This window comes from Convolutriloba macropyga, chromosome 14, assembly GCF_964194025.1.
Source record: "Convolutriloba macropyga chromosome 14, txConMacr16.3, whole genome shotgun sequence".
Classification (NCBI taxonomy): Eukaryota; Metazoa; Xenacoelomorpha; order Acoela; family Convolutidae; genus Convolutriloba; species Convolutriloba macropyga.
Genome location: NC_134481.1, coordinates 35,306,375 through 35,332,403, shown reverse-complemented (window position 1 = coordinate 35,332,403; position 26,029 = coordinate 35,306,375). Strand labels below are relative to the sequence as shown.

The following is a 26,029-nucleotide window of genomic DNA, read 5'->3' as shown; positions in this document are numbered from 1 at the left end:
GGCAACTTGGGTTACCCTCTCTTCGACGACCTCTTCAAAATGTTGCTGGCCTCCTGTGCATTACCCTCTCTTCGACGACCTCTACAAGTGTTGCTGGCCCCCTGTTCTTCTTGAAGCATGTTGTGAAACAATCAAGTCAAGCGCATGAAAACTTGACTCAATTCCTTGAACAAGTTGGAAAACGGTTAACCGCTAATATGTAATCATAAAAAAACCAACAAAAACGTTTACTGAAAATAATCCTTTGTCTAGAGGACTTGCAAAACCGGGAATCAGATTAATTCAAGCTTTATATTGCAACACTTCTATTCAGAAGCAAAAGAGAAGATTTCCTGAGATCTCAATTTCATAGCAGACCGTTTGCCTCAAAATAAACCACACCGTTTGGAGGATCCGAATTCGTCGGCAAAGCAATGGTTGAAACTCGAGGCCAAAAAATTTAATCTAACAATTGAAACCTTGGAACATTTTGAAAATTCCACGAAGCTAATTTTAACGACGCACAACGCTATACCAATCCCTCCTGTAATTTCGGTGTTTTGTTGGATCTATAGTGGAGCTCACCTCGGATCTTTTTAACTCATTCTCGTATTTTCATCAAGTTGTTTTGAAGCAGCAACGGCAATGGAAAAAAATTTATTGTGCAAAATTTTCGGAAACCACCGTGTACTAAACCCAACCATCACGAAATTTTCGCAAACTTATGAAACAATTCTTAGTCATACAAGGATCATATATGATTGTCAAACAAATCATAACGTCTTTCCTAGTGCGACCCTTGTATGACTACTAAGAAATCCTTTAAATCATTTATGACCTTGAATGATTACTAGGAATCATATGACCTAGTGTGACTACTAAGAATCGTGTATGACGATCAACCTGGGTAGCTTGAACTATGAAAAATTTGTGTTCTACCTTATGCATTTATGAGTCCTAAGCGGTTCCTGGGTTCAATGCCACCTCAGCGATTTTGCCTTTTCAAACCATTGCTCTAGACAAAAAGTCAAGAAAAATAATTAGTTACGCTGATCATGGCTTAACTGATTTCTAAGACCATTGTTTGACATCAAATAGCACCCCAAACATACTGGTATGCTGAATACTAACCATGTGGAATATTCACTCTTAATGCCTTAACCAAAACTGCAAAAACACACATCACCCAAATAACAGTGCACAAGAGACGTGGCCCTGAAGGTAGTTTATTTTTCATTTCAATCCTCAACTTGAACTTTTCGTACTCGCACTGTAAATTTATTTTCCTGATAACTGCAGATAATTGTTAACGGAGTTAGAGAACAATTTTTCCTTTATCATATACTATTGTTCTCAACAAACCCTTACGCATGTTGCCATGCCTTATATCAACTTAATTATTCTAAGGACTAAAATCGAAGGTAACGCAAAACCTGCTCTCAGATGACGCGCTCATGGACGCAAAAATGTTAGATGCATAATAAACTGTTGCTCCCCCAGCTTACTGAACATATATCTTTGATGCTATACAACACAATTGGTCATATGGGGGGATGGGGCTTAAAAACACCGGAGTCGGTTAGGGGCTTGCTCGCTGAAACGGAATAGATGTTAATAATCCACAAATTTTCATGCGATATATACTATATTGACGGTGCCTTATCTAGAATCTTGCTCCAAACCAGATCTAACAATCAGTTTTTGTCCATTAACAAAACTGTTCTAGACATATTAAAACTTTGGTAGGAAAGAATGTATTAGACAAACTAATATACTGAAGAAAGATCTGAAGAATGAGGTAGTAAAAATAAATCATCTCTTACGAGGCAACTTCATCAACTGTTCATCAAACACCATAAATACAACCCCATCGTTATTCTTCAATGAATGCAGGTACCTCGTTTACCCAAAGTACTCTAAACATTTTCAACCTCAAAATACAAATTAAATACGTTGTTAATGATAATTTCAGAGACGAGTTAGTGAAGATAAAGAACTCAATGATTGTACGAAGACCAGAAAAGATGCAGCATTTATTTCTAGCAGCAACACTATTCATTTTGGACGTGAACAATATATTTGGTGATGATGTTATTTACAATAATTTTAATAAACTTATCAGCTTTTTGGCAACGTATACCTGCTACGGTGAGCAAAGCTAACTTAGGCCAGTTTAAACAGAGCAAAAAGTGGAACTATTTCACTCATTTTTAGCATCGAATTATAGAAAGATGAAATTTGGCGAATTCTGATTACAAATATTCAATCTGGAAATTTTACATTATCAACTCTAATCTACAAAATAAGATTTTTTGCAAAAGACAGCAACCGTTACACAGATCATTACAAACACTTATACGCACCATTTTTTTCAAATTCTAGATCTATAATATTGCAGTGAATATAACTTGTATAATTCGACAAGCAGTATTTACAAGACATGAAGTTAAATTAATTTACATGATCAGATCCGGTTCTTCATGCAAGACTTCATCAAAAAAATAAGCAGTATGCAGTTATGGTACACATTGTTTGTCTTTCACAGACTGTTTTTATTTGAAGAAAGCGAGCTTTTTTATAATGGAATAGCGATACTATTAGCTTGAGCACGGTGATTTTGTGCAATAAATTATAAACCTAATCTAACTGAGTCGACACAGTTCACAAAAAATGACAGGTTGCTTCCCGGGTTTTTCCCAAGATATTGTTACTCTAGTTTTTTAACAGAAGGAATACTTGCTCTACTGATTTTGTAGACCGGCAGAAACGGCAGAAAATTCAGCAAGAAACGGATTTTTTTGCTTTTACGAGCGACACACTTTTCTTTTAAGATGTAAGACTAAGCAAGACTCCTCATAACATTGACTATCTTATCTAAAATTTTCCTCAAAATCTTGCTTTCAACGCGTGCAAATTTAATGACAGGAAGCAACAAATGATAAAACACAGACAACATTACAGAACAAGCATAGATTTAAAAGTTCATATCGTTTCGATCTTATTTCTCTCATAATTACCAATGTCTGGGGCGTCAATTAACAACTACACTCTTGTTTGGCACCCGCCTGTTCTTTTCCCAGATTTATGGACCTGGTGCCCAACCGGAATCCGTCCGCCCGTATCTCGGAGGCCTCCGAGTTGGTATGGGGACTGCTGGCAGATGCAGACATGGAAAGTGGCTTGCTTGCCTTGAGTCTGTGAGCTAGAGTCAAGAAGATTCCGTCTATGTGGTCTGTTCGCTCGTCTTCCATCGCGGAAGTCTAAAAATTTACACAAAACATCATTATTAGAATTTGATACACGAAAACGAGCTTCCTAAAATTGCATGCACTTCGCTTGAAATTTGGGCTCCTCAGAAGCTTCCCTGAACGGTACACTTAAAGCCCACTGAGACTCAGATATCTAAACAGCTACTTAATGCAATGAGGCTTAACCAGATTAGAAATATAAAACTGCTATTTTAAACCGTCTTAAATATGCATAAATAACCCATCCTTAACCCATTGCGGAGAAATTTGACTCTTTCAAACGTTATATGATCTAACATATTCTACACCTCATTCGATTCAGCCTTCAATTGAATAAAAACTAAAACAAAAATAGCCAACAGCTTGTCCCATAATCGCAGCGAAAAAGACAGCGGCGAACTTCAGCTTTAAAAGAAGCGAAACTAAAGACATACGATTCAGAAACGCGAGATTTTGATTTCAAACTTTATCATGTTCAAATCAAATTTCGCAGAAACATGTCTTCCAACAATACAACCTCATAAACACCTAAATTAGTTGACTTCAATTGAATTTCAGGAAGGGATTACATTCCAACAAGGGGGCTCGGTAATGTGCGTTCGCACATAAAGTTCTGACCCCGCTCATCCAAATTTTTGGCATAAATGTCTACCAAATGAACAACCGATAGTATTTCAAGTATTTTTCAATTAATTTTCAAAAAATTTCTGATTAGATATTGATGAGATCAGCCTTTTTAAGAAAGCAAGTCGAGACGAACAACAAAATCAAACAAAAACAACAAACATTAATTACAATACAAAAATTTATGTCCGCTTTTTATTTTAAAAAAATATATGAACAAGGTCAAAATAGCGTCAGATAAAACTGAAAATAAACAAATTAACCTGTACTTCACTAGGAAATATGTGAGACCACTCCATAACAAGTCTTGGTAACAATTAGACAAAAAGAACAAAAAACAGCAAAACTAAAAAGAGCTTCTATTTTTAAAAACAGTTAATTTCAAAGTGATGAAAGCCATTAGAAAGCAACTAAAATTTAATAACTTTATGGTCCCAGGCGTTTCTACTGAAGGGCATTAAGACTGGTCATTAATCATTTTTTTATTAGGTTACAAAAAGAACAACAAATAGAGACAACAAAAATTCAATTAATAATTGCGAGAAAACGTTTCCGAATCCGTAAAGCCAAATTTTGCCCCTCAAAGAATGTTCAATTGAGATTTGCTTGAACGCCAATAAAATGGATGTGGTATGCGAACTCGCATTAATGAGAATATGTACATAAAAAATAGAAAATAGACGCAAAATTAATTAATACTTTTGTATTTTTCGAAAACAATCAGTTCAAAATCATGAAAGCCATTAGATAGCCATTGAAAACATCCAACAACTTTATGATTACATACGCTTCTATAGGAGGGCATTATGACCTGTCATTATTTATTTTTGTAAGCGGTTACAAAAAGAACATCAAATAGAGACAACAAACAAATGTTCAATTAAAAATTACGAGAAAACGCTTTGAAGCTGTAAGCCCATATTTTACCCCTCAAAATATGTTTGACTGAGCCTGTCTTGGAACCCAATAAGGATGTATAAGACCTCTTTGATGAGAATAGGTAACAAGTAGACACAAAAGAGAATAAAGGGGCAAAATTAAGTAAAGTTTTTTTCTTTTCGAAAAAAAATATTTTTCAAAGTCATGAAAGTCAATCGCTACGAAACGAAATAATTAAATAGGTTCGTCTTTGGTACACAATAAGCGCTTGACAACTGTTTTTATTCGGAATCTGTCCTACGTCTAAAAACATCAAATATAGACAAAAATCAAAAATTACTTACTCTTTTTTGTGAAAAACCCGTGATGTATCCAGTAAATTCATACCGAACACTTTCAAAACATTAGATTTTGTAAACTTGCATCTTCCCCTGGAAACAAAAATATCATATGTAAATATTGTGACCTGTAATTAACGAGATTAGGGGAAAAGATTAGAAAAGATAAAAAGGATAGAAATGATTAGAAAAGATAAAAAAGGATAGAAAAAAAAAGTTAAATTGTTTTTTTTGTTTTTGAAAACAATTTTTTTCAATGTCATGAATCCATCAGCTATCCACTCAAATCAGAATATTGGCTCGTTTTTTTTCTGCATACAAAGCCAATCAAAACTGTGATTATCCAGGAAACTTCACACGAATAAAATGACAAATTAAAAACGACAAAGAAAGACATGGAAAAAAATTCAAATAAATTCTTCGCGTAAGGGGTGTCGAAGCCGTTAAAACCATTCTCTATGCCTTTAGAGACTTTTTTATATTGAATTTTGCTTTATTTGTGAACGCCAATAATGCAATATATTTACTGTCAATAATGTGATATTGTGACAAAACGAGAAAAAAACATGAAAAATGAGCCATTGCCTAAATATCGAAAAAAAAATTGTGAAATCTAGTTGTATCAAAGCCAGAAAACCATAACTTAACGCGTAATTCAAGTAAAAAACAAATTAAAATTCATTGAAAAGAAGGATAAGAAGAAACATTCTTGCTTTGCTGACACTAAGCTACAAGTTGACCAAATTAAGAGAAAAAATGTGGCAAATTTCAACAAGCCACTGTTTATTTTAAAAAAACATATTAAAAGTCGAAACAACCATAATCTTACCAGTAAAAAACGAGTTAATTAATTTGGAACTGCTTAGCAGACCAAATGAACCTATCAACAGTGAGCTTTGCATTGAATTTTTCTGTTCTTTAATTAACAAAAAAAAATCGAAATTTTTATGAAAAAAAAACCGAATGATTACAATCCGAATTTGTTTTGGATTGTAACATTCCAAGCAATTTTTGTTGAAAGATGCTGAATTTCGAAACATTTAGCCAAAAAATTGAATCAAAGTAGTCAACAAAATTTTACTGTCTCTAAAAATAAAAACATAACCGACTAACGTCGGGCGAATTGCTCTCAAACGACCGGCGGGCGGTTGTCAGCACCTAGCCACTGTTTAGTGAGGTTAGCTTTCGCTTGATTGAAGAGGCGTGAGGCTAGGGTAAAAGACGATATTATCACGCCACAACAGCCGCTGAAGTCAACAAAAGAGTTAAGGAGAGAGAGAGAGAGAGAGAGAGATGGTGCGAGGTAAAACGTGAGCGAGAAAGAGAAGGAAAGAAACGCCAACCAACACACACACAGAGAGAAGGAGAGAGAGCTAGAAATTTTTTCCATGAGATTCTAGCCTTGTTAGTAACTAAATCATATAAAAAACTGAGAGTGCAAAATTCAGAAGAAAACTTTCCACATTTCGCAGTGACGAAAATGTTCAAAGAACATTTTTTGCCTCTGGATTTTTGTCATGTAACCCATCTGCAAGACTTAAAGAGCTTCGTTGGCCAGTATTAATCGTTAAACTCAAAAAAGGACTCAAAAACTGCAAATAAAATGACAAAAATTTCAAAAAAAAAATTGAAAAAATCATAAGTTTTATTAAAAAATCGACAAAATTTGTGAGATTAAAAAGTTCAAAACTATTCTATCGCAATAAAAATTGTTCAGTAACCTATTATCAAAGCCTATACGAGGTTTCTTGGGGCTGGAAGAACTTAGATAACGACAAATTTTGAAAAATTTGAAAAAAAAATTCAAGTTTTATCCAACAATTGCTAAAAATCGTGATGTTCAAATGTTGAAAAACATTCTATTACCACTAGAAACTATGCAGAAACGTATAATCAAACCCTTCAGGGGGTTGTCTGAACCCTGAGGCTGAAAAATCTTGAATAATGAAAATATATGTCAAAAAATTTTAAAAATATAGCAATTTTTGTCAAAAAAAATGCTAAAATTCGTGATGTTTAAATCTTGAAAATGATTCCATTACTTCTAGAAACTACATCGTAACCTAATATTAAACCCTCGAGGAAGTTCCTTGGCTCTTGAGGCTGGATAAACCTAAAAAACGACAAAAACTTTCAAAAACAATGAAAAAATTTGCAAAATTTATCAAAAAAATGCAAAAAATTCGCAGTGTTGAAATGTTGAAACCATTCTATTACCACTAGAAACTATTCAATAACCTATTATCAAATCCTAGAGTGGATTCCTTGACACCTAGGGCTGCTAGGGCTGGAAAAACTTAAAAAACTGACAAAAATTTTCAAAAATCTTGAAAAAAATTGTGAAAAAAGTATAAATTTGCGTTTTTAGCTAGCGGTTGTTCGTCAGTAGCTAGCCACGGGTGGGGGGAGGGTGCACGGGGTTGCCGATGGGGGTGGCGACAGTCGGGTGGGGGGGGGGTAGGGGGGGCAACAGGGCGGCGGGGGGCAATAGTGGGGGGGTCAGCAGTGGGGGTGGGGGTGGGGGGGTCTTCAACCTCTAAGAACCGCTGTTCACACCATAAGTATAAGACCCCAAAACTGTTTGAGCTGAAACAGAGCTAAAAGGCTCTAAGAGCACTTAATGCCCGCTGGGCGCTACCTGTTTATCCCGTTTTTGAGGACGAAAAGTCAAAAGCGTCAGACGAAAAATTGGTCAAGCGAAAAATCGCATAAAAAAAAGACCGACAGGACTATTATAATTGCTACAAACTTCGTTTGAGAGCAATTAATCAACAGTACTATTGTTATGAATTTTTGCATATTTTACCAAAATTGACGAAATTTTAGGTAAAAATTCCGGAAAATGTGAATAAAAATCGGTCTAATAATAAAAAAAAATTGGTCTAATATTCACAAAAATTGAAAACACGATAACTCGCGTTAAAAAACAAAAATTAAAAATTAATTACATATTCTACGCTGGACGGGCTTTTTAATGATACCACTCACAACTCTCTACGATGATTATATCGATCGGTCAAAATTGTCCGTACAAAAAACCCATTTGAGTATATAGTTCCTCCCCCCTTAAGAGGGGTCGGAACAATTAAGTTTTAATCGGTCAGCGATTGACCTAAAAATTCGAAACAGAGAGTACCAAATGATGTCACGCAAACAAACTTAGATCAGAAAGTTGCCCTAAAAATTGATTCATATTGCAGATGACTATTAATCTTAGAAAAGAAGTCGCCTCAAAAATTTTTTGCCTTTTATTCTAAATTGAGAAAAAGTACTAAAATTGCCGCACAAGTGAAATGCCCCAACTTGATTGTGCGAAAGCCGCACTTAACACTTCAAATAGAAAGACGCAATGAACAATGCACACACACAACTCACCATTAAACAGGAAACTGCTTAACTTATTGCTGCTTCTATTAGCTGCTCTCAGATAACCTTCCATTAGAGTGACACGCACCCACTTGACCTTATCTCTGAGTTAAAGTAAAGAAGAGTCAAGAGGGAGAAGTCATTTTTGCGAGTGAGAAGTCAGGTGTGACCAAAAACTTGTTCACGCGAAAAAAAACTCTCTCCACTAAGAGTGAAAAATGAAGTCACACGCGCAACTCAGTTGAAACTGCATGAGCAAATGAACAAAAAGCAGCTACGAAGTGATTGTGACGTCATATGGTCGTACCAAAAATGTTGACGAAGAAATAAAAACAAAACATAGCAGGACAAGTTTGACACAATTCAGACTTTTCAATAACTAAACAAAAAAAAGACTAAAAACGGACTATCAATGAATTGAGAAAACCATTTAGTAAAAATACAGATGAAAAATCCAAAAATCAGTAAAAAAAAATCGAAGTCAAATTGCCACAAGCGAAACAAAATAACACAAACGAGACAGCGAATTTTTCTTCTACAACGCTTTGTCACTCTACTTTTAAATTTGAATGAAAAAATTTAACGTCGCAAAGCCACTAGCTTTCTGGCGGCACTTCTGTTTGGGCGTGACCAAAATCATCACTTCAATTCGACAGTTAAAATCTTGGAAATGTGTGAACAGATCTTAAAAAACATTGCCGGAAGACTCTGGAATCGACTCGAAGAAAAACTAAACCAACACCCTAGCACACCAGCTAAACCATAGAAACTTTTTCTTTCATTATAACAGTCAATTTTGAAAAAAAGGAAACAAATTAGAAACGAAAAAAGTGAAATTAGAAATTTGTTCAATGCAACTGCACTCACCTAACCTTATCACTTTGAGTTACAGTTTAAAAAGTTACAGTTACAGCGGAAGTCACTTTTGAGAGTCAGGCAAGTCAGGTGTGACCAAAAACTTAATCACGCGAATGAACAAAAAAACTCTACTCTAAGAGTGGAAATGGCGTCACACGCAATTCATCTACGAATGAACAAAAAGTAGAATTGAAATAATTTTGACGTCATATGGTCGTAACAAAAATCTTGACAAAAAATAAGAGTTCCAATAATAGCCACAGCTATCGCTTTGCGGCTATTAGAAAACAAAAACTAAAAAAACTGCTTCAAAAAGCCGCATGTGATCAAAAGATTTTGATCGCTTGGCAATTTTTTTTAACCTTTCTTGCTCTCTCTAAAAAATACTAGAGTATAGAATCACTCTCTTCTCTCTCCTATGCAATTGGTTCAGCCATTTGACCTAAACACTTAGTTTTCACTTGCTGCATTACATCCTGTTTTAAAACATAGCTGGCAGATTGCCAGAAAATAGCCGCAATAGATTCGTAGATCGGCAGTCTAAAAAACAGTAAAAAAGACAGACCAAAAAATTCGTCTTTTCATTGAAGGCTGATCTGCAGCCTCTATTAGCTGATCTCAAATAACCTTCATTTAGAGTGACCTTATCTCTTTGAATTAAAGTAAATAAAAGTCAATTTCAAATTGAGGAAGTCATTTTTGAGAGTGAGGTGAGTCAAGTGTAACCAAAAATTTAATCACGCGCATGAACAAAAAACTCGCTCCACTAAGAGCGAAAAATGACGTCACACATGCAATTCAGTTGAAATTGCATGAACGAAAGAACAAAAAGTGGCTGCGACGTCATATGGTCGTAACAAAAATCATGACGACAAAATAAAAACATAGCCGGTAGAATACCGGAAACGACTCGAATCGTCGTGCAAACTAATCTCTACCTTAACTTGGAAAAACTCAGAATATCGAAAAAAAAACACTAGAATAAACAAAAATAGTAGACAAATATAACATAAAAAGCGTTAAAATTTTTTCATTTCAGGGGTGTGGGTAGGTGCTGGTGGCGGGGGGAATGGTAGGTACGTGGGTCGGGGGGCTAGATGGGTACGTGTGGGGTGGGGGTAGTTTTATGTTGGGGGGGGGGCGGGGTATGTAGTAAAATGGGATCAAATTTTTTCAAATTGACCTCTTCACCTTGAATTACAGACTGTTACCAATTGCTATATATTACAAATTAAGCTATTGTTAAAGTCCAATGTTGGAAAACAGAAGTCAACAATCAAAAACGGAGGTAAAAGCTCGAATAGAAAGCAGTCAAAATTCAAGTCATGAACAACCTTGCTTTCTGAAAAAAAACTGTAGAATCTCAATACTCCTCTTCGAGTCGTAATAACCTATAGAATCTCAATACTCCTCTTCGAGTCGTAAAAAAAACCACGATGTCCCCAATAATAGCCGCTATCGCTTCGCGGCTATTAATCAAAATGACATTCTTCTTTTGCAAAACGTCCTCGAAATCTTTTGCGTCTGCCACGAATTTATTTCGTCCTCTTATTAACGTGATATATCTCTCAATAAAGAGTATAAAATCCTTTATTTTTTATATAATTAAGTTTAAATTTGATTCTTACTTCCATCAGGGCCGGAAACAACCCGATGACTAGAAAACAATTGAACCCCCAGTTTCTACCTGATCTGTTATATTTTGATTTAAAATCTGTATAAGTTATTGCTGCCTCTATTAGCTGAACTCAAATAACCTTCATTTAGAGTGACACACACCGATCTGACCTTATCTCTTTGAATTAAAGTGAATAAAAGTCAATTTCAAATTGATTAAGTCATTTTTGAGAGTGAGGTGAGTCAAGTGTGACCAAAAATTTAATCACGCGCATGAACAAAAAACTCGCTCCACTAAGAGCGAAAAATGACGTCACACATGCAATTCAGTTGAAATTGCATGAACGAAAGAACAAAAAGTGGCTGCGACGTCATATGGTCGTAACAAAAATCATGACGACGAAATAAAAACATAGCCGGTAGAATACCGGAAACGACTCGAATCGTCGTGCAAACTAATCTCTACCTTAACTTGGAAAAACTCAGAATATCGAAAAAAAACACTAGAATAAACAAAAATAGTAGACAAATATAACATAAAAAGCGTTAAAATTTTTTCATTTCAGGGGTGTGGGTAGGTGCTGGTGGCGGGGGGAATGGTAGGTACGTGGGTCGGGGGGGCTAGATGGGTACGTGTGGGGTGGGGGTAGTTTTATGTTGGGGGGGGGGGGGGGGGGGCGGGGTATGTAGTAAAATGGGATCAAATTTTTTCAAATTGACCTCTTCACCTTGAATTACAGACTGTTACCAATTGCTATATATTACAAATTAAGCTATTGTTAAAGTCCAATGTTGGAAAACAGAAGTCAACAATCAAAAACGGAGGTAAAAGCTCGAATAGAAAGCAGTCAAAATTCAAGTCATGAACAACCTTGCTTTCTGAAAAAAAACTGTAGAATCTCAATACTCCTCTTCGAGTCGTAATAACCTATAGAATCTCAATACTCCTCTTCGAGTCGTAAAAAAAACCACGATGTCCCCAATAATAGCCGCTATCGCTTCGCGGCTATTAATCAAAATGACATTCTTCTTTTGCAAAACGTCCTCGAAATCTTTTGCGTCTGCCACGAATTTATTTCGTCCTCTTATTAACGTGATATATCTCTCAATAAAGAGTATAAAATCCTTTATTTTTTATATAATTAAGTTTAAATTTGATTCTTACTTCCATCAGGGCCGGAAACAACCCGATGACTAGAAAACAATTGAACCCCCAGTTTCTACCTGATCTGTTATATTTTGATTTAAAATCTGTATAAGTTATTGCTGCCTCTATTAGCTGAACTCAAATAACCTTCATTTAGAGTGACACACACCGATCTGACCTTATCTCTTTGAATTAAAGTGAATAAACGTCAATTTAAAATTGATTAAGTCATTTTTGAGAGTGAGGTGAGTCAAGTGTGACCAAAAATTTAATCACGCGCATGAACAAAAAACTCGCTCCACTAAGAGCGAAAAATGACGTCACACATGCAATTCAGTTGAAATTGCATGAACGAAAGAACAAAAAGTGGCTGCGACGTCATATGGTCGTAACAAAAATCATGACGACGAAATAAAAACATAGCCGGTAGAATACCGGAAACGACTCGAATCGTCGTGCAAACTAATCTCTACCTTAACTTGGAAAAACTCAGAATATCGAAAAAAAACACTAGAATAAACAAAAATAGTAGACAAATATAACATAAAAAGCGTTAAAATTTTTTTCATTTCAGGGGTGTGGGTAGGTGCTGGTGGCGGGGGAGAATGGTAGGTACGTGGGGCGGGGGGGGGGGGGGTAGATGGGTACGTGTGGGGTGGGGGTAGTTTTATGTTGGGGGGGGGCGCGGGGTATGTAGTTAAATGGGATCAAATTTTCTCAAATTGACCTCTTCATCTTGAATTACAGACTGTTACCAATTGCTAAATATTACAAACTAAGCTATTGTTAAAGTCCAATGTTGGAAAACAGAAGTCAACAATCAAAAACGGAGGTAAAAGCTCGAATAGAAAGTCAAAATTCAAGTCATGAACAAACTTGCTTTCTGAAAAAAAACCTGTAGAATCTCAATACTCCTCTTCGAGTCGTGTTAACCTATAGAATCTCAATACTCCGCTTCGAGTTGTAAAAAAACTACGATGTCCCCAATAATAGCCGCTATCGCTTCGCGGCTATTAATCAAAATGACATTCTTCTTTTGCAAAACGTCCTCGAAATCTTTTGCGTCTGCCACGAATTCATTTCGTCCTCTTATTAACGTGATATATCTCTCAATAAAAAGTATATAATCCTTTATTTTTTATATAATTAATAAGTTTAAATTTGATTCTTACTTCAATCAGGGCCAGAAACAACCCGATGACTAGAAAACTATTGAACCCCCAGTTTCTACCTAAAGTACTCGAAAATCCCCAGTTTTGCAGCAAAATTTTATATTATTGAAAACGTTTGGTAACGTTAAAAAATCAAAATTAATTAAGGTGATCAAAAACCTGATAGTCTGAAAAAGCTGACAAAGTTATCAATAGCCCTCAAATAATTCATGATTCTAGCCTGAAAAAGATCGCGAAAGCAAACGGAAGATAAATCTTAGAAACTAAGTTAAATCTTTTGAAAATGGAAAGTTCAAATTTAAGAATCAGAAAACACCTATAATTACACTTCTAATCACTGCGATTAAGACAAAAAACAACACATACCTGTTTTCTTGTACATAAGCTAGACAACATGATTTCATACTAAATCAAAAATAAAATTGATCTTAGAAAAGACATAAGCAGCAGAAAATTCAAAGCCAAAAAAATGTTTTAATTAATACCGAGGCCGGAAGAAAGCTAGAGTAATTAGTCATAAGTGGAATTTTTGGAAAAAGCTTGCTATCAAACTCTCAGTACTACCTTGTGTTGAATGAAATCAATTGCAAACCAAAGAAAGACGAAAATCTAAAAAAAGCTGAAATCATTCATTTTTTACAACTGAAAAAATCAATACACCGAAAAAAATTTAGGTGCCAAGACAAAGCTAGAATTAAACTAACTAGAATGTAAAGAATATGGGCACAATGTAAGGAACACCGTAACATAAAGACACTCTTGATTTTTGAAAGTTAAAAATAATTGAAAAATTCAAGAAAAACGAATACATTTCATTGTTCAGCATTCAAGACATGGAAAAGATAACTAGTCATCCGATACAAAGATCTATCCTCCTGCAGGGAACAAAAAATAGGAAAAAGCAGAATTCATAAATACGAAACATTTTGCAAAAAAAATGGTCAAAGAACTTTTAAGTTAAGACTGCATTTATGAAAGTTTTAACTGTTTTTTCAAAACTTAACGCCAAAAAATGATTGAATTTTTATTGAAACGAAATAAGTCCCTCATGTTGCACAAAAAAACTATTTCTAGCAATTACAACCAAAGGACAAACGAAAAACTGACGAAAATTGGAAAAAAAACTACCAAAATCGGATTAGCATATGTACAATTTTATGAAACAAAATTACATCGAGGTAAAAAGGGGCGTTGAGTATAGGAATTATCGAAAAGAAGTTGCCATATTAACTGATTGTTGACAAAAAGACGGTTAAAAGATCCAAAAATGAATAAATTAATATTAAAAAAAGCCAAAAAATTAACTAAAAAATCAAGAATTATGTGCCAATTTTCAACTTGAAACGCATTTTGAGGCTGTGCAAAACACTGTGGTATCAATTTCCGAGGTTGAAATTTCAATATAGTAACAAATAAAATTTATTTTCACTAGAAACCAAATTAAAAGCAAAAAAATTGGGCCACTTAGACGAAAAAACGGCTAAAAACGGTCATCTATATGTGCAATTCAGTCAAAAACTACTTTTCAAAGTCAAAAAGTCATTCACTAAACGCAGCGCATGATCAAAAAACTTCTCTCGCTTAGCGAAAATCTGTTCACCAAGACAGCTTTTCTCACTTTCGCTTTTAGGTCAAAATACCGCGTGAACAAATCTACTTCCTGCAAAAAAAACCGAGAGAAAACCAATACTCTCTTCGAGTCGTAAAAAAACCAAGAGAAGGCCAATAATAGCCCCAGCTATCGCTGTGCGGCTATTAATAAATAGAATCAATAAAATTATCGATTTAAAAAAGATGCTCCCTCAATACTCATCTTCGAGTCGTAAAAAGACAGCGTCCCAATACAATTCAAATTCTTTGAACTGTAAAAAAAGCAGAAAGGACCAATAACAGCCCCTGCTATCGCTTTGCGGCTATTAAAACTTCTAGAGTGATTTAAATGTCACTCAAAAAGTCAAAAGTCAAGACAAAAGTTTGCAAACAGAGGATCACGACTACAATAACTGCTTCAAACTTCGTTCACGAGCAATTAAAAATTTCTGAATAAGTAGAAACTATAAATCGGTTATAATCAGTCAATTTTTGTTTTATTTATTTAGTGTTAGCTGTTAGTGAAACCTTATGCATAGCTTCTTTTTTGCACTCTTTAAACTCCAGAATTTGGTTAATTGAAGTCTTATACTACTACGACCACTGGATAGATCAAAATGATCCATATAATCACAACGAAACCACAAAACCAGTCAGAACCGTTTGTAAAAACAAGTCTAATACTCAACCACAATTTGGTCAAACCTTGTTTATCACCTAACTTAAGGCGCTCTGTGAGAAACATCCGAGATTCGCAATCATCGACCAACTAATTGCAGTGTTCCAAATGGGTGAGATAATCAATTAAAACTTTCTAGAAATTAATTTTCTACTCAACCTCAAATAAAGGCATGCCATGTGTATCGGCCAGACGCTGGGCCTCGTAGTTGGCCACTTCTCGGTTCTCCTCGTCATCGCTCTTGTTGCCTACGAGGATGCGGGGAATGGTCCTGTCAGTGGCGTATCTCTCACACTCCTCGAACCACTTGGGAATGCTTTCGAATGTGGATCTGCGGGTGATGTCGTACACGAAAACCACTGCCGATACATTTCTGTAGTAGTGAGGCACCATTGATTGTCGAAAGCGTTCCTGCCCCGCTGTGTCCCACAATTGGAGCTGAATTTCAAGCGGCACATTCTTAGAGAATCAAAATACTGAACTAGTTGAAAATTTAACTTTCTTTTGAACAAGTTTTCTTTGAGCTTCGTCTATTTTGGTTTCAACCCACCTTAGCGGTGGAGGAACTATAGGGTCAACTACTTTATATCTTCTATGATTAAAACATCTACAATTTTAGCTGATTTTTCTGATAATTTATTTTTTTCAGACATTTCGGCGCATTTTGTCCACATATGTCAAAAGCACAGCACAAAAAGCTGCCATCAAAAACTCAGTAGCTATGAAAAACAATATTTGGGCCTCCAATAACAACCAAGGTGACATGAAACTACCGTTTTGCCTGTTTTTTGCTATTTTAAATCGATTCTCACCCGTTTAGCATCAAATTTCTGCATTATTTCTCTGTGTATTTGTTCTTTCAGCTTTTGATATATTTCAGCGTTAGCTTCTCCTGAAATTCAATTATGAGGTTGTCCTAATCTGCAAAGGATTAGTTGAATTTTTCCTACAAGCAATTAGGGGGGGGGATTCGTTGCTCAGGTTTTCTTGTTCGGTCCATTTTGGCCGCTCAATATATTCATTGTAGAGTTATGAATGCACGATATCTTTCAAAATTACGTTTTCTTCGGGGAGCTATCCAGCTTTTAGTGGACATTCACAATTTTACCGTAAATTTGTTTACTATTAGCGCAATTTTCGGCTAAATTTTTATTTCTTTATGCCCACTTATGTGAATATACGCGACATTTTTGTGTTACGAAAACCAATTGTATTGTGGCGATGTCATTTTTAGGATCTTCGTATTTTTCGACTTTCCAGCGTCAACGAAAATTCAAACTGAAGCAGTGATTTCGGTAGCACTAGAATAGTACAAAGAGAACAATAGAATGAGTAGCTTCAACGTGTAAACATTTTTCCAACTTTGCCGAACACCTTTTGGGCATTTCAAATTTTTTCACATGTGCCTTTTGACTGCTGTATTTGCTATTTTTCAATTGATTTTAAGCAAATCGATCAATGGGCAGCCAAGAGTTGTTGTAATTTGTTTTGTCTTGTCATTTAGTTCACTAAAAAAGATCCAAATGACGGTTCAAAAAAGTCAGTGGACCTATATAATGATGTCTTACAACAGCTAATTTGTTGATTTGCACACCATAGGGTCTCATAAAACATGAATTTTTGAGTTCTGCTTGCTTTTTTAGGTCTGATCATCAAGATTAATTAAAAAGACAACAATTAATAAGAGATTAATAAGTAAGAGAAAAATAAAAACAAAAGAGGCAAAACTGATAAATTCACTAAAAGTTCACGAAAAAAGTCACAGCCAAAAATCCATGAAATATTGATTAAAACGCTTTTAATTTTTTTTTACCTATGTCTTCTAAGAAAGCCTTCTCTTAGAAGTCATGGGCAAAAAAAAATTAAAGCGTTTTAATATTTCATGTATTTTTGGCTGTGACTTTTTTTCGTGAACTTTTAGTGAATTTATCAGTTTTGCTTGTTGTTCTTTATATTTTTCATCATCAAATCTCATCAATAACAGGTAACATTGGATTGGGCTTTATAAGGATGCATAAGTCACTTTATATAATGATTTTAGTCGATAACTTATGGTTTTTATGGCATCGGCACCATGTATTTTTTTGTCATTATTTGTTAAAGCAGTTGTTAATTCAAAAATACTAATTTGAATATTTTTACAAATAATTGCTTTTATATTCTGTCAAAAATGTATAAAAATTGCATATCAAGAGCGACATTTCCATTCGATTTAATAATAATCTAATAATAGAAATAATTAAACTAAAAAACAGAAAAATAGTTACCAAAAGAGATCTCTTGATTCTACCAGTATCTTCCAATTTTATTCAAGATAGGACATTGATCACTATCAATAACTCTGGCATGATTGTAAAAACAAAACGTTTGAAAGTCAAAAAAAAATTCAGGCAAATTTTTAATTAAAATTTTTACTCGAGTTATTTTTTCATTTATTTAAAGTTACATTCATTCCATGTGTTTGCAAAGACCAAAATTGAATTGATATATTCTCCGTAGTAATGAAAAATAGACTTAAAAAAACTGCATGGTTTACTAAATCTGTTTGAATCGATTTTTACCTTTGTTGAAGGAGTCTCAACGCTGATGAGTCTCCGTTCTAGGAAGCAAATATATTTTGGTTATATTATCAGATTGGATTTCTCAAAAATGTTACATAACATTTAAAGAAATATATATATAAGCAAGTACTTGTCTCGCGTATTTGAAAAACCTGCTTCTTTTGTCTCCTCTCATTAAGACTACATACAAAAGAAAATTTTAACAATTTTCCGATGATTCATTTTGCAGAGTTTCCATGTTCTATTTTATTGCCTGTTGTACTTGATTGATATTTCTTATGAGCAAACAGTGGTCAACCAACAAGTCTGCCTCATGATGAGTCTTTTTCAGAATTTTTTGTTTAAATGACACTTAGAAAAAACTTATACGGATGAACCTTCTGACTGTTACCATTACCAGATTCTCAGATAAAAAAATTCTTATATCAGAAAAACTTTGTTACGATACTTTTGTGCAGGCACATTGATTGAAAGCAATAGAATTATTCAGTATCAAACACAGCGTGATGTTATTACATTTTTAACACTAAATTAATTTTTTTTAAATGTTTCATTTAGAAAAATAATACGGAGCATACAGAAATGTTTTGAGAATTTGCTGCTTAGAGGCAAAACCATGTGACTTTAATAGTTTAAAAACATTGTTCAGAAGTCTGAATGAGAGGCGTCGGAACATCATGAGCAAACCTAGAATACCGTGCCTCCTTGATGATATTTGGTAAAAGTACCCATTCTTCAAAACTGTCACAAACTTGCGTAGATCGCTACCTATATTCGGGGCCTCGTATAGGTTAAAAAAAACGCTTTTGTACGCCTGAGGGGTTACAATAAAGAAAGACAAAAACGAACTTTCATTTCTTCTCCATCTATTGTCACTCTTTTCTCCCGGAAGTCCACGCCTATCGTTGCTTCAGTTTTCTCTGGAAATCGGCCACCACAAAATCGGAAAGCAAGGCACGTTTTGCCTACATTCGTGTCACCTATGATGATTATTTTGAAAGTTCGCGTGGTTTCTTCTTCGTCTTCGTCATACATATTCTGAATAAATATAGAAACCACAATTCATAAGCTGCTTTAAAATTGGATCCATTCAGTTATTTAACGCCCCCCAGGTGCACGTGCTATTTTTTTACAAAGTAGCGCGCTATATAACAAAACAAACTGCAATTGGGGGCTTAGAAAACACCTGGCAAGCGTAGTGCACCTCCTGGCAAACGTAAAAAAAATGTTTTGAGAACTCAAGATAAAAAAACGCTAAAACACACTGACTTATACATTATGAAAACTAGCTTCCAGCGTCTTTACAAAGAATTTAGTATATTCACAGAATTATCAATAAAGAAAAATATGGAACAAACTAGGAATATACAGAGGCAAAGGTTTAACATCAAAAAGTACTGTAAAAGCACCAGAAAATAAGTTTAAATAAAAGTGTCCCTTCTTTGACACTTGCTCTCATTTAGGTATCAATAATTTCGCGCTTTTTAGCATCTAAGAGCCTCGTATGCACAGGATAGAGCTCCTTGGAAGAGCGAGGTCGAAATTTGTTCTGAAGGATGTCAAAATGACAAAATAGCTATCTTCGATGCCTTGTGCGGACAGCTTCGATGCTAGAAGATTTATGTCTGAAGCTACTCATCTGATAAAAATTACTATTCCAGTATAACTATATCACTAAGAACACAATAAGTGGGAACTCGAGACTTTGAGGTCTTTTATGGGAGAACCCTGGTAAGGACATGACCTCTAATCAAATACTACCCGCGCTAGTACCTCCGTTGGCACGACGTTCTTCAAAAACTCCATATCTTCATTCATTTTAAAGACATTGCAATTGTTTATACAGCAGGGCAGTAGCCCCCTGTCCAAGAGTACGGCCGAGTGCTTCGACTCTTTCATGAGTTATTTTTCATTTCAGAACCTTCTTTCTCCGTTTTCAATTTTTTTTTAGAGTTCTAGTGAGCGTTCCAGTTGCAGCAGTCCCTTCGAACAAAGTATTCAAAAGCAAAGATGAGTGAAATTTTCTGATTGATTTTCTGCTAAATTTCAAAAGTTCTCCAGTGTAAAGATTGTAAATATCCATGATCTGGTCTTTCTTAAACAACTGCACAGATGGAAAGTCGTTTTTAAAGATTATTATCCGCAGAATCCGTTTTTGAAACATTTATATGAGTCGTAGCTTATTTCTTGTTAGCTTAGCTTGACGCTTCTAGAGTTATTAATGGCTTGATCCTGTAGGAATAATTAACAACTATCAGACCTATTATAATGCAGTGCTTGAGCTAGTATAATAATTCTTCAAATTTGAGCTAGTATAACTTCATTCTTGTTTAACCAAGCAGGATTGCAATTTCAATGGCCGTTCAACTAAGATTTTTTCCTGACATTCTTTGACAGAGGCAGCTTATATCATCAGAAAAAACATAAAAACACAAATTTCACTTTTTATTTGATAAGTCAAAAATTACGAATAGTAATGGGCCAAGTATTCAACACTGGGGCACCCCTCATTTGATTGCCATAAAATTAGACGATATATTGTTAATCGAGACCACTTGCCTCCTATCAATCAGATAAGAACGAAGCGAAGCCAAATCTTGACCACCTACTCCATATAGTTCAAGTTTATCCAATAGAATATCGTAGTTCAAAGTATCTAATGCCTTCTCAAAATCAAGCAAAACACAGCTAAAATCCATATCTTCAGCTACACGTACCAATTGAGTGATTTTTACAAGTGCGTGGGTGATTTCTACAACGTGGACGAACGCCGAGCTGTTTATCACTTAAGAGATTACATTTTGAGATGAAGTCTTATAATCTGTTGAAAAAAAATCGTTCAAAGATTTTACTGAAAACACAGTATCGATATAGAACGATAGTTATCAGGCAATGCTCGGCTTCCGGATTTGTGATTTGGTGCTACTCTAGCAAAGTTTAGACATTCGGGGAACACTCCCTTAAGAAAAAATTCATTTAAATTCTCAACAAGGAAATCAGCAATACTGCTAAACTAGCTTATACATCAATAGCTGAGATTCAATCCAAGCCAATAGCAATCCCTTCTTCAAAGCTGTTCATCAATAGAACAATTTCAGGAGCAGATACCTGGAAACAAAACCTTGTTTTGATTTTTGATTCGATTTCAAGGACACATTCCAAGGTATCATGTATGCAATGCTTGAGGTTATCAGTTCCAATAGAAACGAACTTCTCATATAACAGCTGTGCGTCTCATTTCTGATCCATGGTCCGATATCATCTTCAATTATATAATCTGAGCTAGTTTTGGATATTCCAGTACTGTTGCTCAAAAATTTGAAGAGTTTTCTAGGCTTATCTATAACAAGCGAAAATTTATTACCCATTATATGTTTTTCGTGCCTGTTTAGGAGCCGTGGTGTGGCCTCGATTGTATTTTCCTGTTGGACACTTTTCATATATTTTACGAAACTTATTCTTTTGTGAACAAGTTTTTGTTCTGTTGTTGTACCAAGGATTTCTAGAGCTTCTCCCTAGATTGGGCTATAGAAATGTGTAATCGTCGCTTGTTCTCTTCAGATAATAAAACAGCGGAAAACTGATCTCTGAGTTTTAGTCCGTAGTCTAGGAAGGCAGGTCTTGTTTTCAAGTCTTCCAAAAACAAATACTTCTTTACTGTGTCAAGAAAAAAATAATTTGATCTGAAACATTTCGTGTTTAGTGTGGTATTGAGCGCCCATTGCTATTCCACAATTGTAGCGAGATTGTCTTTGATACATAGATCAGTTAGATCAATTATCGGAGATGGGAACATGTTGCTGTAAAAACGTGGACTATAAGAATTTTAGTAATTTTGTGACTCCGAGCGGGTTCAAATAAGCCTTGTGCGAAACCATTTAGTTTCTAGTGTTATAAATAATTGTTATACTCCTGTCTAGCACGAGATCAATTTTCATGTCTCCTACAACAAACATAAGGATATTGACTTCAAAAAAAAAGATCGTAGGAACTGAGACAACTCAATGAGGAATCTGTTTTTTAGCATTGTGGACTGTATATACAAGACAAGTGTAAAGTTTTTTCTTATGATTATTTTAAATCTTACACAACTTTTCCTTCTCTCCATTTGGACTTGTGAATGAGTAAAACAAGATCATAGGTACACAACCAAACCAGCATTTCTGATGAAACCCTTTTTTATACTTTGTATATTGTACTCAGGAATTCTATACAAATTTGGAATAATAATGTCATAGTCCCAAGTTACAGTTAAACCGATAAACGGTGGTTTGTTTACTAGGGTGTTTATGTATGGAAAGAGTTATTTTAAATTTTTTAGAAATAAGCGAACATTGAGACAAACAAACTTTATTTTGCCTTCATTGAGAGACATTTTATGTTTCAATTGACTTTAATTCAAGGGCGCGCCTAGTACGTCAGCCCAACTAGAAAGAATGCAAACAATATTTGCAGAGAGGCAGAACAAAATTTCAATCCCATTTTTAGAGATCAAACAGATTTTTAAGGACAGTTTTCTGATTATCAACACCATACCGAGTTATTTTACAGCCGTACAGCCAAGTGCCTCGACACTTTCACGAGTTTTTTTTTCATTTCAGGACCTTCTTTCTCCGTTTTAAATTTCCCTTCCGAAGTTTTTCCAGTGAGGGTTCCCGTTGCAGTAATTTTCAAACAAAATTTTCAAAAGCAACGATGAGTGACCTTTTCTGATTGATTTTATGGTCAACTTCAAAAGTTTTACCGTGCAAAGATCTTAAGTATCCATGATCTGGTCTTTTTTGAACAATTGCACAGAGAAAATGTCTTTTTTTACAGTTTATCTTCCACGGAAACCGTTTTTAAAACATTTACATGGGTATTCTTTGAATTTTTGTAGCTTAACTTGACTGTACTGGAGTTATCAATGGCTTGATCCCGAAGGAATAATTTACAACTATCAGACCTATTACAAGACAGTGCTTGAAGTATAAAAACATTCAATTTAACTTCAGTTTTGTTGAACTATGCAGGAATGAAGTTCCAATGATCGTTCAACTTAGATTTTTTGCATGTCATTCTTTGAAAGAAAAAGTTGTTTGTATCATCAGCAAAAACATAAAAACGCGAAATTCTTTTTACAATTGGTAAATCCTTGATGTAAATTATGAAATATATTGGGCCAAGTATTAAAGACCGGGGCACCCCGCATTTGATTACCATAAAATTAGACGATGTTTTGTTAATTGAGACCACTTGCCTCCTATCAATCAGATAAGAACAAAGCGAAGCCAAATCTTGACCACCTACTCCATATAGTTCAAGTTTATCCAATAGAATATCGTAGTTCAAAGTATCTAATGCCTTCTCAAAATCAAGCAAAACACAGCTAAAATCCATATCTTCAGCTACAGGTACCATTTGAGTGATTTTTACAAGTGCGTGGGTGATTTCTACAACGTGGACGGAAGCCGAGCTGTTTATCATGTAAGAGATTATTTATCGAGATGAAGTTATATAATCTGTTGGAAAAACGTTCAAATATTTTACTGAAAACAGAGAGTATCGATAAATAACAATAGTTATAAAGCGCTCTAGCAAATTTTTTGCTCGGCTTTCGGCTTCAGTTCGTTCATATACTCAACATGGAAATCGGCAATTCCGGCTAGACTAGCTTACACATCAATAGCTGAGATTCCACCAGAGCCGTGGTGTAGCCTCGCTTGTGTTTTCCTGTCGGAAATTTAGCATATATTTTTTAAAATTTATTTTCTTGTAATCAAGTTTTTATTCTGGTGTTGTACCAAGGAATTCTAGAGCTTCTCCGTAAATTAGGCTTTTGAAGTGTGTAATCGTCGCTTGTCTTTTCATGTAATAAACAAAAGCGGAAAATTGGTCACTGAGGTTTAATCCGGAATCTAGGAAGGCAGTTATAGTTTTCAAGTGTTCTAAAAACAATTGCTTCTTTGTTTTTGATCTAATAGTTTTTTTGTCTAATAGATTTTGGGTTGTGTGGTATTGAGCTTGCATTGCAATTCCATTGTTGTTGGGAGATTGTCTTTGATACATAGATTAGTTTGATCAATTATCGGAGATTGGATTATATTGCTGTAGAAAACCTGGACTATAAGAGTTTTAGTATTTCCCTGAATCCGCGTTGGGTTGAACAACCATTAAGTGCAACCATGAAGTTTCTTTTGTTGTAAATGATTTTTTATACTCTTGTCTAGCACGAGGTCAATGTTAATGCCTTCTACAACAAACATAGGGATATTGACCGTAGTAAAAGATGGTAGGAACTGAGACAACTCAATGAGAAACCTGTTTTTAGCAACAGATTGTGAAATGTATATACATGACAAATGAAAACGTTTTTTCGCACGATTAATTTCGATGTTACACAATTCATCCTTCTATCCGTTTGGATTTGTAAATGACTAAAACTTGATCGCAGGTACACAGCCAAACCGCCATTTCTGCTAAAACCCTTGTTCGTACTTTGTATATTGTACTCCTGAATTCTATTCAACTTTGGAATAATGGTGCCATGGTCCCAAGTTTCAGTTAAACAGATAATCGCTGGTTTTTATACTAGGGTGTTTATTTATAGAGAGAGTTAATCTAAAATTTTTTAGAAATGAGCAAACATTAAGACAAATTTTTTTTTCTTTTCGTATTCAATCTTTACCAGGAGTTTACCATTTGGTATCTTAGACATGAATTGATTACATAGTTAAGTTTATCTGATTTAGTATTATCTTCTATATGACTAACAACTTTTTAACCAATGTTGCCAAAGCTTCCCTTGAATAACTGTGACATATCACGTGTTGATATCAATAGTAAATTGCATTCACGAATACTCAAAGTAGTAGATGAATTTTTAAGAGACTTTTAATTCAGTTTCTGAAAACGTCTGTTCTGACAATGGGGAACGCTGCTGTTTATTTTGTTGTATTTTTTGCAGCTTGAGACATGATGTTAAGATGTTAATCGGCTCCGCAGTGCAACATAATTCAACTTATTTACAGCTGTTGGGTTTTCGTTCAACACTCAATATTAGCTTTTCTTTTTTACGATTAAACTTTTGAGACCTCTGTCAACCCAAAGAACAAAACGACGGTCATCAGATCTCTGATAAGGCTAATTTTTGATTTTATACATTTTGTCACTTTTAGTTAATTTGAAAAAATTTTTGGTTGAGACTCTTAATTTCAATAAACGAATCGCCGACTGATTTCAAACTAAATAGAAAAATAGAACCAAATAAAAAGAAGATTATTGAGCTTTTGTTCTCAGATCCAAATAATTAACCCGCAAAACTTGCTTTTTTTGATAACCCAAATTTCTGTTCAACAATTTTGCCATAATGATCCATAGTTGTGCATTGAACGTTTTGTTACCAATCATTGTGCAAAACAAGATTTCGTGTACGCGTTGGTTGACCAGTTGAAAATTTACCCAACATTGACTCAAATTCGCAAAGAAATCGCTTCTTGCTAAAAGCCGGATTGTATAACGCTATGAAATTGCCGGAGTTTAAATATCCAGCGGTTGATCAATAGCTCCACATTCAAAGCCAGCTTCCATAGCCAAAACTTTATGTCATGGAGAATACAAAAATAAAGAAAGCAAAAAATCCATTGCGTGAAGCTCCAGGGAACGATGTCAAAGGTAAATATCGATGATTTTGCCATTTTCTTTGATGTATTATTTATAGGCAACACAAGTCCTTGCTCCAAGAAGTTTCTTTGAAGTGGCAGCTCAGCTCATTGTTTTCGGGAGGGAGGTTTAGAAACTTTGGTTTGGACTACTAAAAGCGTTGTTCATCAGATCAGGAACCCGTAAAAAGATCATAACAAATTAAGAACAAGCCTTCGATTACCAAATTTATACAAAACATTTTTTTTTCATTCTCAGTAGTAACGCGATTCCCATCGGCTTTTTTCAAGCTTTTGACTTTAAAAAAGTCTTTAAATAAACAAGTTCTCA

At 34.8% G+C, this 26,029-nt stretch overlaps 3 protein-coding genes across 4 annotated transcripts in view; 1 reads left to right on the top strand and 2 right to left on the bottom strand.

Annotated features, from left to right (window-relative positions):
* LOC142353242 (sulfate transporter-like) overlaps window positions 1-26,029 on the top strand; it is a 510,154-nt gene that overhangs the window by 207,260 nt on the left and 276,865 nt on the right. The gene's annotated exons all lie outside the window — the stretch shown is intronic.
* LOC142353246 (uncharacterized) overlaps window positions 1-26,029 on the bottom strand; it is a 534,761-nt gene that overhangs the window by 362,209 nt on the left and 146,523 nt on the right. The gene's annotated exons all lie outside the window — the stretch shown is intronic.
* The window catches only part of LOC142353244 (putative Ras-related protein Rab-33), a 36,383-nt gene continuing 12,073 nt past the window's right edge, over window positions 1,720-26,029 (bottom strand). The window contains exons 2-4 of the mRNA XM_075405478.1: window positions 18,908-19,096; window positions 15,657-15,935; window positions 1,720-3,239 (exon numbers count right to left, since the gene is read on the bottom strand). Of these exons, the coding sequence (XP_075261593.1) occupies window positions 3,015-3,239; window positions 15,657-15,935; window positions 18,908-19,096 (693 nt within the window). The 3' untranslated portion in view covers window positions 1,720-3,014. The remainder of the gene's footprint in view (window positions 3,240-15,656; window positions 15,936-18,907; window positions 19,097-26,029) is intronic.